Consider the following 13046-nt stretch of genomic DNA (forward strand, 5'->3'; position numbering starts at 1 on the left):
CAAAACACTGAGGAAATGAGCAGAGCCTGTGTTGGCCAAGGAAAAGTCTTCTTTATGCTTTAATTCAATTACTGATTTTTAACAAGCATGAAATGTTTTGGGCTTTCAGCTTCTTGGGTCCTTTAAATGAGATGTACAAAAACAGTGCAGACAAAGACTTTGCCTCTCCTTTTTTTGTTGTAGTTGCCACGTAATTATATTTATGATAATCAAATCTCAGTGACACAAAGATAGAAGAATCTGATGAGCTAGGTGAGACACTTCCATTCCACAGTAATGAGTTGTCCATTACAACACCAATATTATGAATCCTCAAGTACAATGATTTTAACCACAAAAATAGTTTCCAAAAATCTGTGCACTGYAAGAATATGATATTCTTGCACTTCCTGGTGCATGCGAATGCTGTGCTTGTATTTTGGATTATTTCCTCATTCAGAACTAGTATTTGRTAGTGTAACTATGATGGTTTGAGGCTATAAAAGAAACAAGATTTGTGGGAAATAATATTTAGGTCAAGTAGCATGTAAGGAGAAAAAAAATAACAGGCTTTTTGATCCAGGGCATTTTCATCAGTGCAGACCTCTTTGAAATGGTAAACCTGGCATTCTTTAAGCTGAAGGAGCTTGTTTAGATGTTTCATTTAGAGCAGTATTTTGGAAAAATACACAAAAAATAATAACAAAAAAAAAGGTCTTTGATATCATTTTTGATTTGTCAACCATCCACGACGTTGTCACTCATTACATCTGGGGCTATTTTATTTGTTGATCTTAATGACTCCTTTTTTTGTGGTTCTCTAATTTTCTACTCCCTCTCTTCTCTCGACGGTTGCTCGATGGTTGCTTCCATGTGTAAAAGCCGTGACCATTTATGTTCTTATCCTCATTGCTTGATAACTGAGTCTCACTTGGCTGTCATTTAGCAAAGTTTAGCTAAATTACTCTTTGCATTTTCTTTTCCTGCCCCATTTACACTTATCTGGCCTTTTAACCAACATCTTATTCATCTCTTTGTGGTTGCTGTTTTTATTTGGTTTGCCCGTAGGGAGGAATAGTTATAATAATTGTTGTTGTTTAACAAATGTCTAGTTAATTTGTGAGCCATTTATATCGAGTATAATGTATTGTTATTTTTTATACAAGTGTGATATTATGCACATGGAATATTTTTTCAAATTCATTAATGACTTTAAGTAGAGGTTTAGTTTTGTTAACRTTATCTCATGATTTATTTAAAACATAAGGATATAGTTTAAAACAATAATTGTAAATATCATTCATCCTAACAGCTTACTTGAAGGAATGCAGGCCAGCTTTTTAATGTTAACATCTCAAATTATGCAAACTCTAAACAATTTTGAAGTGGATTCCTGCGTTTTCTCATACAGAAAAGCTCATCTCGCACTCAAAACCAGGCAACACAAGATAAAATTGTTCTCGGCTTCAGATTTTTGGCTTTATTTCTTTGAAATGATGAAACAAGTTAGAATGCTTTCGAACAACTCCGAAATATTAAAGTGCCCAGGGACAGGATAGGGATGATGTTTTGAAGGCAATAAATATTTCAGCTTCACGTTTCAGGCTTTCTTCTTGGCTCCTTTGATCTGGCTTGGGTTTCGTTATCATTCAGCCCCAATGACTTCCCACTGCCTTTCTTCCCCTGCACCCCAACGCGAAGGGCTCRGCACAGGGCCCAGATGTTGGGGCTCGCTCCTTGCGAGAGGCGCCCCCGGTTCCTCCTCGGTGTCCGCTGCTGAGAACCGCCTTTTAGGAAGACGCTTTCACCACTCCTAAGATGGAATCATGTCAATTTTGAATATAATCTGCATAAAACACTATTAAATAACTATCCCATTTATTAAAATACTTGAGCATGGGAAGTAAAATCATTTTTGTGTATTTCAGAAAGCTCTCATTGCTACTATAGCATTTTTTTTTTAAACATGAAATGGTAACCCTTTCTTTCTGCAAATATATGGTTCTTTAGGCCTTAATATTTATGTAGCTGGAAAAGTATTCCTTCTGAAAATGAAATTAGAGAGACTGGCCTGCAGGGTGTTTTTAGTGGTTTTCCCACCCAACTATGAAATAGTGGCAGTCATAGACCTTGAGGTTTGCTATAAATCAAAGCGCCGCGTCCACGCGGAGGGTTGGTGGAGAGTGAAACAGATTTGCCTTGTAAGGATTAACGCTTCGTGGGCTGGGGGATAAGAGTGGACAGAGAAGCATGTGCGAGATGAACACAGAATGTAAATACCTGGGACAGGGTATATGTCATGCAGGATCAGCAGGATAAGGAGCTGGAGGATCAGATCGGTGTGCCAAAGATCTCTGTTTCAGCAGATCTCGGTTAAAGATCTCCCATTTCTCTGCTTTTCCRTGTCTCTGCATTGACTGGCCTGACTGGTCTGGATTCAGTGAGGAAAGTAATGCAAGGTAAATTTAAAAAGGGGGCAGTRTCCCAAAGCCCTGCCCCTTCGAGATCCTTTTAATGCTTTTTGGTGCTGCATGCTGCCAAAGCATTTTTTGCTTAAGGAGGCTGTAGGAACGAGTGCAGCTTTTGAAATATTCCTCATACATGAACTGTGTTAAATATTTCATTGTGAAATATAGCTGCTAAGTATTTACCAGCAAACTGAAGTTTACTTTAGTCTTTTAATAGGAGAGGCACGTTAAACATGCAGGGTGATGGTACTGAAAACAGCAACGTGTTATTGTGCAATTCTGCGGTGATTCCACGGCGTTAGAAATTCTGCTTTTCTCCTTGTGTGTTGCAAGGGGGGTTCTGTTTCTCTGTGAGCTCTCCTGCAATGTTGCTCTCCYGGTGGCACGTGGACCTTGTTAGCTCTCTTCAAGCCCAACCGTGGTGCCGGGAACTTGTCCATAGACGCGCTCAGCTGTGCGGTAGCTGGTGACACAGGGGGGACCTGTGGGTTTTAACGTGGCACGAAGACGGGCGTGATGCCCCCAAACTCATCCCTCCACAGTGTGTCTCTATTATTATCGCTCTGAGTGACAGTGCCTCATTAAATCCTCCTGTTTCCTGGGAAAACCAGCTAGTGATGTCATCATATATCATTAGTTATTGCACCAAGAGTCCTTTGGGCTATTTTGGTCTGGGGTTAGATGTTCCCCTTCTAATCTCCAAGCATCTTGCTGATAGGAAACAGGTAAGTAACACTGGTTTAATTAATTAATTTATTATTTTTTAAATCTACAGGCATAAACCCAGAGTCCTATTAACTTTTGCTGGGTTTAGTTTGAGTGGGATCTTCGGGTGCTGCTGTAGCATATAGAGAATTGTGCTCTTTGCTTTCTGGAAAGCACAGAAAGTGTATTTAGCCTTATTCATTTTTAAATATCACYGTCTTAATATTTGCTGTTTCCTATTCTCTGTTGCACTTGCCACTTCGGTTTCAGAAATCTACTTTATTGTAAAATGCATCGTTATCAAAGAAATTCCTTGCTCCCCTTCTGAGGTTTCTCTGAACTATAGCAACATGGGTCTCTTCGGACACTGTAAGTGGATTTTCACTCTTGCCAGAAATATTTGAAAACCTGGCAGAGAATTTGCATATTCAGGAACAAAAGACTTGTATTTTGTAAGAAAACAATAAGGATTTTAATGATCTAGTAATTCTCTATTTTGCTGAAAACCCCTCCAAACAGTGTGCAGGGTGCTTGGTTGGGATTTGGTAACGGGCTGTGAAACTAATTGTTTGCAGGAGCCCTACATGTGTCCCTGCAGGAGGTACATGCTTGGTGCATGTGTGTGTTGATATGTATTCCAAAAATGTTCCAATTTTGGAGGACTCCATGCACCAGGTTGGGTGCGTTTCCTGCTCTGGTTTGCCATTAGTCACCTCTTGTTTTCTCCCAAGGAGTGGGGAGAACCTTCTGGCCCTGAGAGCCCTGCAGAAAATAAGGCTGCTTCATCCTGCCTTTGGAGGAACATCTTGAATTTATTTAACCTCTTCTGTAAATCACTGCGTTGCTCTGTGTTTCATTAACTCGACTAGCAATGCTGTAGCGTCTTGCTGTGTTTAGTTGTTACCTCTTGGAAGATGTTTTGGGCAGCAAGGAAAATATTTGCAATTAAGCATGAAGAGGAAATATTTAAGATGTTTATATTTTTCCATTTATCAGTACACTTCAGAGTGCCGCTTTCTGAAATTGCAATTCTGGACTTCACAGTCAACTTTCCCTGCGATGGTTTGTGCCGTGTAAGATTGCTAATTCCCTGGCCGTGTCCTTTAGAAACTGAAACAAGAGGAATTTGCAGCTTTTAAAACTGGGGCCAAACAGTTAAATTCACCCTATATTTATATTCATGCCGGCTCAGCTGTAGGGGATTGAAGTGATGTAATTGCATTGTATTCGGCCCCACAACTAGTCCTACTCAAAAAGAATAATCTTCAAAGTGAATATTTTAGTGTTCATGCAAGGCACATTGCTCAGTGTCTTGGGGAAAAAAAAAAAGTGAAGCTTTTCTTATATTTGTGCAGCACAGCCCATTGTTGGCCGTGTTTTCTAAGCTTCTGTAGAAATCTCAAATGCATAAAAAGTAGCTGGAGTCAGCTCCCACGTCCACACATGAAGTCTTATTCCTAGCTCTAATGAGATGTTATATCTATTCATGGGATTAAGCCCTTAGAAGAATAAAGGTGCATAAAATCAGATTCCTGAAGGTTTACCTCGTAATAAAACGAAACAGAAAAGCTGGTTTAAGAAGATGCCCGTGTTGGGAAGCTCCTCTCGCCACCCAGGCGGCAAAGGCGAGCGCGGCGAAGGCCTTTGCTGCTGGACTTCCCCAGCACTCCGCTTTCTTCCTGGCTTTTGAAGCCTTTGCGGTGTATCACTTCTGAGAAATGTCCAAGGTTGGTTGGTTGTGTTTTACTTGCAATTTTGGTGTTTTGGATCTTCTCTTAGAAAGTTAAATCCTAGGTGGTGGATTATCTCTAAGAAATATGAAGCAGTTTGCAGTGGCTGGACTTCTCTGTCCTCAGCGTTGCCAGCRTCTTTGCTTTAGGTAGAAATAACTCTGCCGAAACTCAAAATTTATCATGAGGTCCTCTAAAATAGAAATGGCAGCCACAGTTCTGCCACAATCTTCCTCTTCTGTCGCCAGCAGCTGGTAGAGGCAACACCAAGTYCTCGCATTTCAGCATGGAGTCATGTAGCTCCATTCCCAGGAACTCACCTCTCCTTGTAGAAACATGGGGCAGAAAGTTTGCAGTGTTTTCTGACCTTCTTCTATAGGAAAAATGGGCTTTAAAGACTGAGTGGCTATTGCAGCATCCTGGGTTTGAGTCGATGCAGAAGGTGCTGCAACGCACACGTTGTGCTCATTGGCTTTGAGACATGCATCAGGTGAATAATTCTGCTGCTTGTCTGAGTACAGACAACGCTGGGATTTTTTGTTGTTATTTTAATGGARCAGTACTGTTATAACAAAGAGGATTCTTCATTAAATTTTATTGGGACAACAGGTTTTGAAAGGCTGGCTTGAAAACGGGGAGCAAACCACTGACGTCGCTGCAGCTTCGAAGATGGAGTCTGTGCCACCAGATACGGCTGCTATGTTTAGGCTTGCTAAATCCCCCGCGAGAAAGTGAAAATAACTGGAGACTTCTCTCCCCCTCTTCAAAGTATTGCTGAGGGAAGTTAGGCAGGAGCCAGGACAGGAAATGGAAATCTGAATACTATTTTAAACTGATAGGGTTAAAGGCCTTTCTTTTACACTGGCACACTTGTTCTTTTATTTGATACTTGAACTCTGAAAATTTTTCTGTGCCTTTCTAGGGAGAAGGAGGAGCAGCTGACTCGGGTGACAGAGGTACAGAGGCTGCAGGCCCAGCAGGCAGACGCTGCCCTGGAGGAGTTTAAGCGGCAGGTGGAGCTGAACTCAGAAAAAGTCTACGCTGAAATGAAAGAGCAGGTGAGGGGGTCACGATGCCAGCCTTTCTCCAACTCTGTCGCAGTGGGGTAGCATATTCTGATCTTATAATGCCAGAAACAGGCTTCACTTGCTAGTGCTACATCAAAATCCCGCACAACGCGGTGCCTTTTGCCRGCGAGTCGGGAAGGGATGTGGCGGCCGTTTCATCTCCTTAACAAAGGCAGCGTTGTCATTGTTACAGAGATATCTGCACTTATCGCCCTGATTAGGGATTTTTTCAGGAGCGAGAGTCAAAAGTGTTAGTTTATACACGCCAGTGGAGCATTGCGGTGGGTTTTCCACCCCGGCGTGTGCTTCTCCCTGCTCTTTTTGGAACGACTCTGCCTTCGCCTAATGAGGTTGGTGATGAGCGGGAGCAGAAGCAGGGGCAGCCCCGGTGTGGCTGCTCTCGGTCCTCTTCCAGGGACAGTCAACTTCATTACTCTTCCCCTGAAAATTAGAAGTGATAATTAGGAATGCAGCTTGTTAAACTGCTTACGGAAGAAACAACAGTTAAACTATTGCCCAAAGGACTTGACAAGGTGACTGAAATGAGGAACAAGAGGCAGCCAGGTGATTGAAAAGAAGGATGGATAGGGGAATGTTTTCTTAACCTGTTCATGGAGTCAAAATCAATATATGTATCTCAGCATAGTGATTCCTCCTGACCATTTACTGAGTTTTGCCTTTCATAACTAAGTCTAGCTGTTGCCAGTAGGATGCTGTAATCTGATACTGTAATGAACAGCTAGGGATACTGATAATGTAGCACTATTTAAATAAAAGAAAAGCAAARCTTCAGTCACAAAGCCTCTCTGTGTCCTCTTCTGAAGAGATGGGAATGGAAACAACAGCASATGTGACCTTGTCCCATTTGCTACTGCTGAACATCAATAGAGCCCTCTGAAATAGTGGTTGTGTTTTTAATATCCTGTGGAATGATGGTCTTGTCCTAGGGATTGTCTYATCTGGAGAATATATTTTATGAGAACAATAGTGGGGATTAATAATTAATATATAGTTATAATTAATGAATGTAATCATTTAATGCAYCTTGAAATGTGAGATATTAGAAAAGTGGTTAGAAAGGTGTTTTTCCAATGTATATATGTGTGTATTAGTGATGAAAAACAAACCAGAAGGTGGAGGTAAACAAAACAACTGTGCTTGAAATTTTTTAAAATATTTTGTCATATACTAATAACTAAGYAAATTCTTTTTTTCATTCTTTAAGTTTTACTTTTTTTTTCAGATTCTTCAGCAGAAGTTAGGAATTTAGGACATTACTGATATTTTTTACGTCCTGCACATACAGCAATTTGGGAACAACAAAGCAAGAACAAGCTTGCAAAGCAACTTTTGTTTTGCAAACTAGACCCATGAGGGCAATAGAACAAAACCTTTCATAACTAACTCACTGTTTTAAATTGAGTTTCCTACATCTTATACTGTTAGACTCTTCTCCAGCTTCCTCAAAATGACTTAAAATTATATTTTGTCCCTACTCCAAAAGGGGGATGCTCTCATTCTTGAAAGACTAGCAGAGGTTTCATTCGCATGTATGTGCACACATCCCCACGCACTCACACAATTGCATAAAGTTGCACAAAATAATTGGGGAAAATTACAAACATAACTTTCATTTTAAAATTACTGTAAATTTCCTTTGAGAATATTSTTGTTTTCTTGGAAATGCTCAGAATAAATTTTCTTGTACTCCAAGAATCAGATATGGAGTTGTTTTGTAAGGGCTTGCATGCTAATAAATAGAAATAGGAATGTGTCTGGGTAGATTGGTCATTCTTTTTATTTTATTGATTCCCTAAGCCAGAATAATATTCCTTATAAGAATGGAAATAACACTGAAAAATGGAAAAAGGGTTTGCTTTGGGACTGTTTAAAATATTTATATTGTTGATATATATATACACACACACACACACACACATATATATCTCATCAACGTATATCAACATACCTCATCGTACAAGATTTTCTTAGGAAATACCTGGTATAACAAAATTTATGTCAATATAAAACTTAACCCTTATTTTCCAGATAATACTTTGGAAGTAAATCTCTGTGATCATCCTTTACAAGCAAGACCTTGACCATTATACCAAAGAGGTCTTCCTTGCTTTGTGCTTTCTCCTTCTTTTTGCACAAGCTCTTTTTAGATAAGTTGTCTATTACATAAGTTAATGGAAGATTTTGGAAAATTGTGTTTTTTTGTAGTTAGAATGTTCTACTTATTATTCAAGATACTGTAGTAGCTATAGCAACATTGAATTCTGAACTACGCTGTAAATATTAGGCTTTTGAAACCATCGCTTTGTGGTTAGCTTAATTATGGAGAGAAGTAGAATGGGGTCTGGCATTTTCAGTTCTTGTAATCAATATTTGATTCATTAGTTTGGCTCTATGATGTTTTGTGCCATCTGCTTCCTCTGTTGTCAAGCTTTGTTATTAAGAGTCAACTGATGCCCATTGCTGGATGACCAGTATGGTTTTGACTATAAGAGCTGTTTACTTTTCCAATAACTAGTTTGCTTTTCCAGTGGTAACTGGCAAAAGGAGAAGCAAGATGCAGCAAATATTATGGTACTTAGGCTCTCATGTTTTTTGCTCTGGTAAATAATGAAGAGGAGCCTTTATTGCATTTATAGGAAGTATATGAAGTTGAACTATTAAAGCACAAAATGGGTAGAGTTAAAGTATTTTTGCATGTTTTTTGTTTCATTTCTTAATGTACTTTCCCTTAAAAAAAAAAAAAAAGACTATGTGTAATGAAGTAATGAGAGTGGTTTAAGCTGAAGAAAATATGTCTATGGAGCTGCAACTCAAGGAGGCTTGGAGTTGGGAGAAATCACTCATAAAAAATACTCACAGAATTCYTTTTTCTTAATAGTAGATAGTAAAGGTTCATGAGTAAGGTGAGATGGTGAGGTTCATGATCTACCAGAAGGCCATTGATGACTTGTTGCCCTCTGTCCTGTACTTCCCCCTYTTCTCCCTGGAYGATAACTCCTAGTCTTGCATCTTCCTCTCTTCCTGCAGCATTTTCCAATAAAATGCTTTTCCCACTATGCAGGCGCTGCCTTTTTTCMCTGTTATCTGGCTTAGAAGTGAAGTCCAGGCCGATTGGCAAAGACATCTGTAGGAAACAGAGCACTCCCTTAGGCCAACAGGATTTTGGCTTGTGGTTCAGGAATTTATTGWGTTTCTTCTTTTGGTGCAGCAGATGGACTCGTGGCAGTGACGATTCTCTTGACAGCTCCGCTCTTTCTCCTTGCCAGTGGTTTTTGGGGTGATAKTTTATTTGCTACTTGTGTTGGGACCTGGATCTAAAAGTTATTGATGAGAGTGCAGTGCAGCCCAGTACTGCATATAGGTTCCCCTAGAAACGTGCCTGATGTGCAGCTAACAGTTGTGCTTTTGATACCAAAGCCTTTGCTAATTGCGCTATGAAATTGCTGCCTTGATGCTGTTTGCTGGAATCTGTGGGGCTCATTATTCAGGAGCGATGACTATCTTCAGAGAACTTAACTTGCAGCCAAATAATTTGCTAAGTTATTTTACYGATTTGGTGTAAACTTATTCTAAATGTGTGGATTGTGCATTGACTCGCACATTGCTTTTTTTTCAAATGTCCACAGGCAATGTGTTTTTAAATGAAATAGATTTGAGTCTTAAGTATGTCTAGAAAAACATATTCTGTTCATTTTGATATTCACCACTGTCAAGTGAAAGTCTAAGCCAATGCTTTGTAATGAGCAGCAGGATATAGGTGATAAGTATCTCTGCAAGTTGCTAATGATCTTGTATCTACTGAATATTCATTTTTACACCACATAAATAATATTTAATTATTATTATGCTCAGTGAGTAATGTTCAGATCTTTGATGGTTAGCAAACAACTGTAAAATGTCTGAATGTTTGAAGCTATGCATTTTTAAAAAAATTAAGTATTCCCTTTCTTTTACCATGTAGATGGAAAAGGTAGAAGCAGATCTAAGCAGATCAAAATCTCTCCGGGAAAAGCAATCCAAAGAATTCTCGTGGCAACTGGAAGACTTGAAGCAAAGATATGAGCAACAGGTCAGTTTGCTGCTTTAGGTAGAGGGAAGAAGGGACTTTTTCTCTTTTTTTTTTCTTTTTTTTTTTTTTTCCTTTTGTTTCTTTTTCTTTTCATGCACCCACAGGTCAGTTCCTATGACAATCCTGTTCTCCCATTCTGTAAAGACTGAGTTTATAGGTATGCGGATTTGGGGGTAGGGGGTAAGTCTAAATAGGAAATGTTTTTACTTTCGCCCACAATCTGTTATACATTGGAATGTTTCAGTTTTTTTCCCAAGCTTACAGGTGACAACACCCATTTTTATAATGACCAGATAAATTCATTTAGGGAGATTTTCTGTTTTTCTTCTTGCTAYGAGTTGGAGAGTTTTACTCTTTTTATCATTTTGAACAGAAGAAGTGTTTCTCTGCATGCTTATTTTGGCCCACTGATACTGATTTTATTGTTCTTGTTTTGTTTTTTTAATCACAATGGCAGGGTTGGGAAACGTTCAGGAAATATTTGAGTGGAAACAAGAAATGTTTAGTTCAGTAGTGTTGCTGAGAGTAGAGGGGACCAAAACAGAAATAGAAGCAGGCAAATTATTGCAAGATATTATAGGCCAGGCAGCTGCAACAGCCCATCAAATCCTCACCCCACGGTGCTGCTTTCTCATGGAAACGTAAAGCAGTGTCTCTGGTAACACCTRCTAAAGGGCTGAAACTTATTCTTGATCACTTCCTGAAGGACAGCAATGATATGGTTGGTTTGTAAGGTTAACRTTAGCTCTTATCAGTGTTTTGGAGCTGACTGGAGTTTACGTTTCCACAAGGGAAATGTGGTCTCGCTTCCTGTCCAAGTTCATCTTTCGTGCTGGTAAGAGGCTGAAACGCTGCGGACGGCTTGTGATGCGGGGCGTGCCTTGCTCCATCTGGAAGCGTCTTTCCAAGTAATTAAGGACTGGGGTCACAAGATGCTGAGGGAGACTGCATCCCATGCTGGAGAGGAGCAATGACATGGTTTAGTGCCTGGAGCTCAAGTTRAATTGGGATTGAAGGGAATATATCGGTTCAGATCAGCATTTTCCTTGTCCTTGCTCAGAACTGTCACTAGGAGTATCCGTGATGGGTGTCCATGGAAAGCTGTCCCATGTGAGTGAGGAACATCTACATGGGGACTGTGTTCTCCTGGGCTTGTTATTTGCAGCTCCTACATTTAGTGATAGAAACAGGCCCAGCTGCAGAGCTGCGGGGGATTTTGTTTTGTGGCTTTTCAGGTTGCACRTGACGTAGTTTCTCAGAAGAACAGGAAAAAAATTTACTTCTCTTTTCTTATTTAGTAGAATCTCAGGAATAAAAAGTAGAAATCACACACTCATGTCTATAGAGTGATAGGAATGGGTTTTCTTCAKATTATTCGTATGAAAGATATTGCAATCATTCCTTGCATTGAAGGTCAGAAAGATGAATGCGCCAGTGTGAGGGCACTCGAGAAGTTTTCCGATCTGAATTTGAGTGTTTTCAAGCTGTAGGAACTCGAGGGCTGTGGATTTATACATGTTCCTTACATGCCTGGTTGTCTGTGCTTTGCAGTGCCTTCTTTGAATATTGATTTCAAAGAGATGGTTAATGTGAGTGTCCGCTATAGGTCTCACGTGGCTATAGATTAGATACAGTGATACGACCTAACATCATCGTGTTTTAATTTTCCCTTCAACAGATTTAACCGCTTCCCTTAAAAGCATGGCAGTTCCTAGTAGGCTAACTTTCCAACTCCATTTGAACTTATTAGTAAAGGGGAAAAAAAAAAATTGCCATCTTGCAGTATTTGGTTGGAGCTGTCCCATGCCKCTCCGGGTTTCAGCTTCATCTATTTCAGTGTCACTTTCTTTTGAAGTATCCACCGAGAACACTCTTAGAAACTGGTGGGTTTTTTTTTTTTTCTTTAAATATACTTTAACTCAACTTTGTTCTACTTGCAGCTGTTAGATTTGAAAGTATATTTTGAAGGAAAAAAAAAAACCCTCCACCAGCCCCACGGTTCCTATCTGCTGGGAGCAGCTGCTTTCGGCACTTCAAAGCCGGGGGACACCACAGTGGAGGCCTCAGCCTTTCCTGCCTTTGAAAGGGCTGCAGGATCTATAGGCAGGCTTTATGGCACCATCAGTGCAGGAAAAAAAAGGTTGTTTGGGTTTCTTTTTGTTCCCTTCTCTCTCCCTCCCCCTATATATATTTTTTAATGTTCCAGTTAYGTTCTCTGTTTAGCTCAAACTACCTGGGAAATGTTTCTGCTGAAATCATTTTCCACAAGCCCCCAGTATTTGGGTGGACGCACAGCAAACTTTGCAGTTCCAGATTTCAGGCAGGCAAGTTACCAGCAAAGTTAACCAAATTGCTTTTTCCCTATATCCAAGTTGGCCGGTGCTTTCTGAGAAGATGCCACTGCTGAAAAACGAGCTGCAGAGCTGAAACTCCCCAAGCTGGCACAAAAGCAGAGGCTTCCTCTCAGCACAGGGCTGCAGACAGGGCCATGAGAAAGCCCTTCAGAGCCTGGGCACGCAATCTCAGCCTTGTGTTATTGAGCCAGTCTTCCAAGTTTTGTGTAGAAACCTATTTCCATCCCTTTTATACATAAATACATTTATCTGTTTAGAGATACAAGCCTAGTAAGAGAGTAAAAGTCTTTTTCTTTCTTTTGTAGAAAGAACATGGTGTGAAAATGTTGATGTGGGATGGTGTTATTTGCAGAATTATGGACATGCTTTTTCATTTATAAATCTTTCCTCTGTCTTTTTTTCCCCTTAACTGTGTTTATTCTAATCTAAAATAGTAATTATGCTTACCTAGCAAGATGGAAAGCTAGGAAAAGTATTACCTGGTAGTTGGACAATCTCTCCGTATCTCGGGAGATCCTTTGATGCAGCATTTCTTGTTAGGTCCTGACTTGGGCAAAACTTGTGAAGGAATAGATAGGGTTGTTGTCTTGTGTTTAGTCACCTTCAGCGATGTTCTACTGGRTAAACAAGAAAATCACTTTGAAAATTTGTTG

At 40.0% G+C, this 13046-nt stretch overlaps 1 protein-coding gene across 1 annotated transcript in view; it reads left to right on the forward strand.

Annotated features, from left to right (window-relative positions):
• The window catches only part of CEP112 (centrosomal protein 112), a 135037-nt gene that overhangs the window by 38934 nt on the left and 83057 nt on the right, over positions 1–13046 (forward strand). Inside the window, exons 17-18 of the mRNA XM_026046715.1 lie at positions 5805–5940; positions 9932–10039. Coding sequence (XP_025902500.1) covers positions 5805–5940; positions 9932–10039 — 244 coding nt within the window. The remainder of the gene's footprint in view (positions 1–5804; positions 5941–9931; positions 10040–13046) is intronic.

The sequence above is a fragment of the Nothoprocta perdicaria genome, unplaced genomic scaffold (genome assembly GCF_003342845.1).
Source record: "Nothoprocta perdicaria isolate Ctin4 unplaced genomic scaffold, notPer1 scaffold_46, whole genome shotgun sequence".
In the NCBI taxonomy this organism is placed as follows: Eukaryota; Metazoa; Chordata; class Aves; order Tinamiformes; family Tinamidae; genus Nothoprocta; species Nothoprocta perdicaria.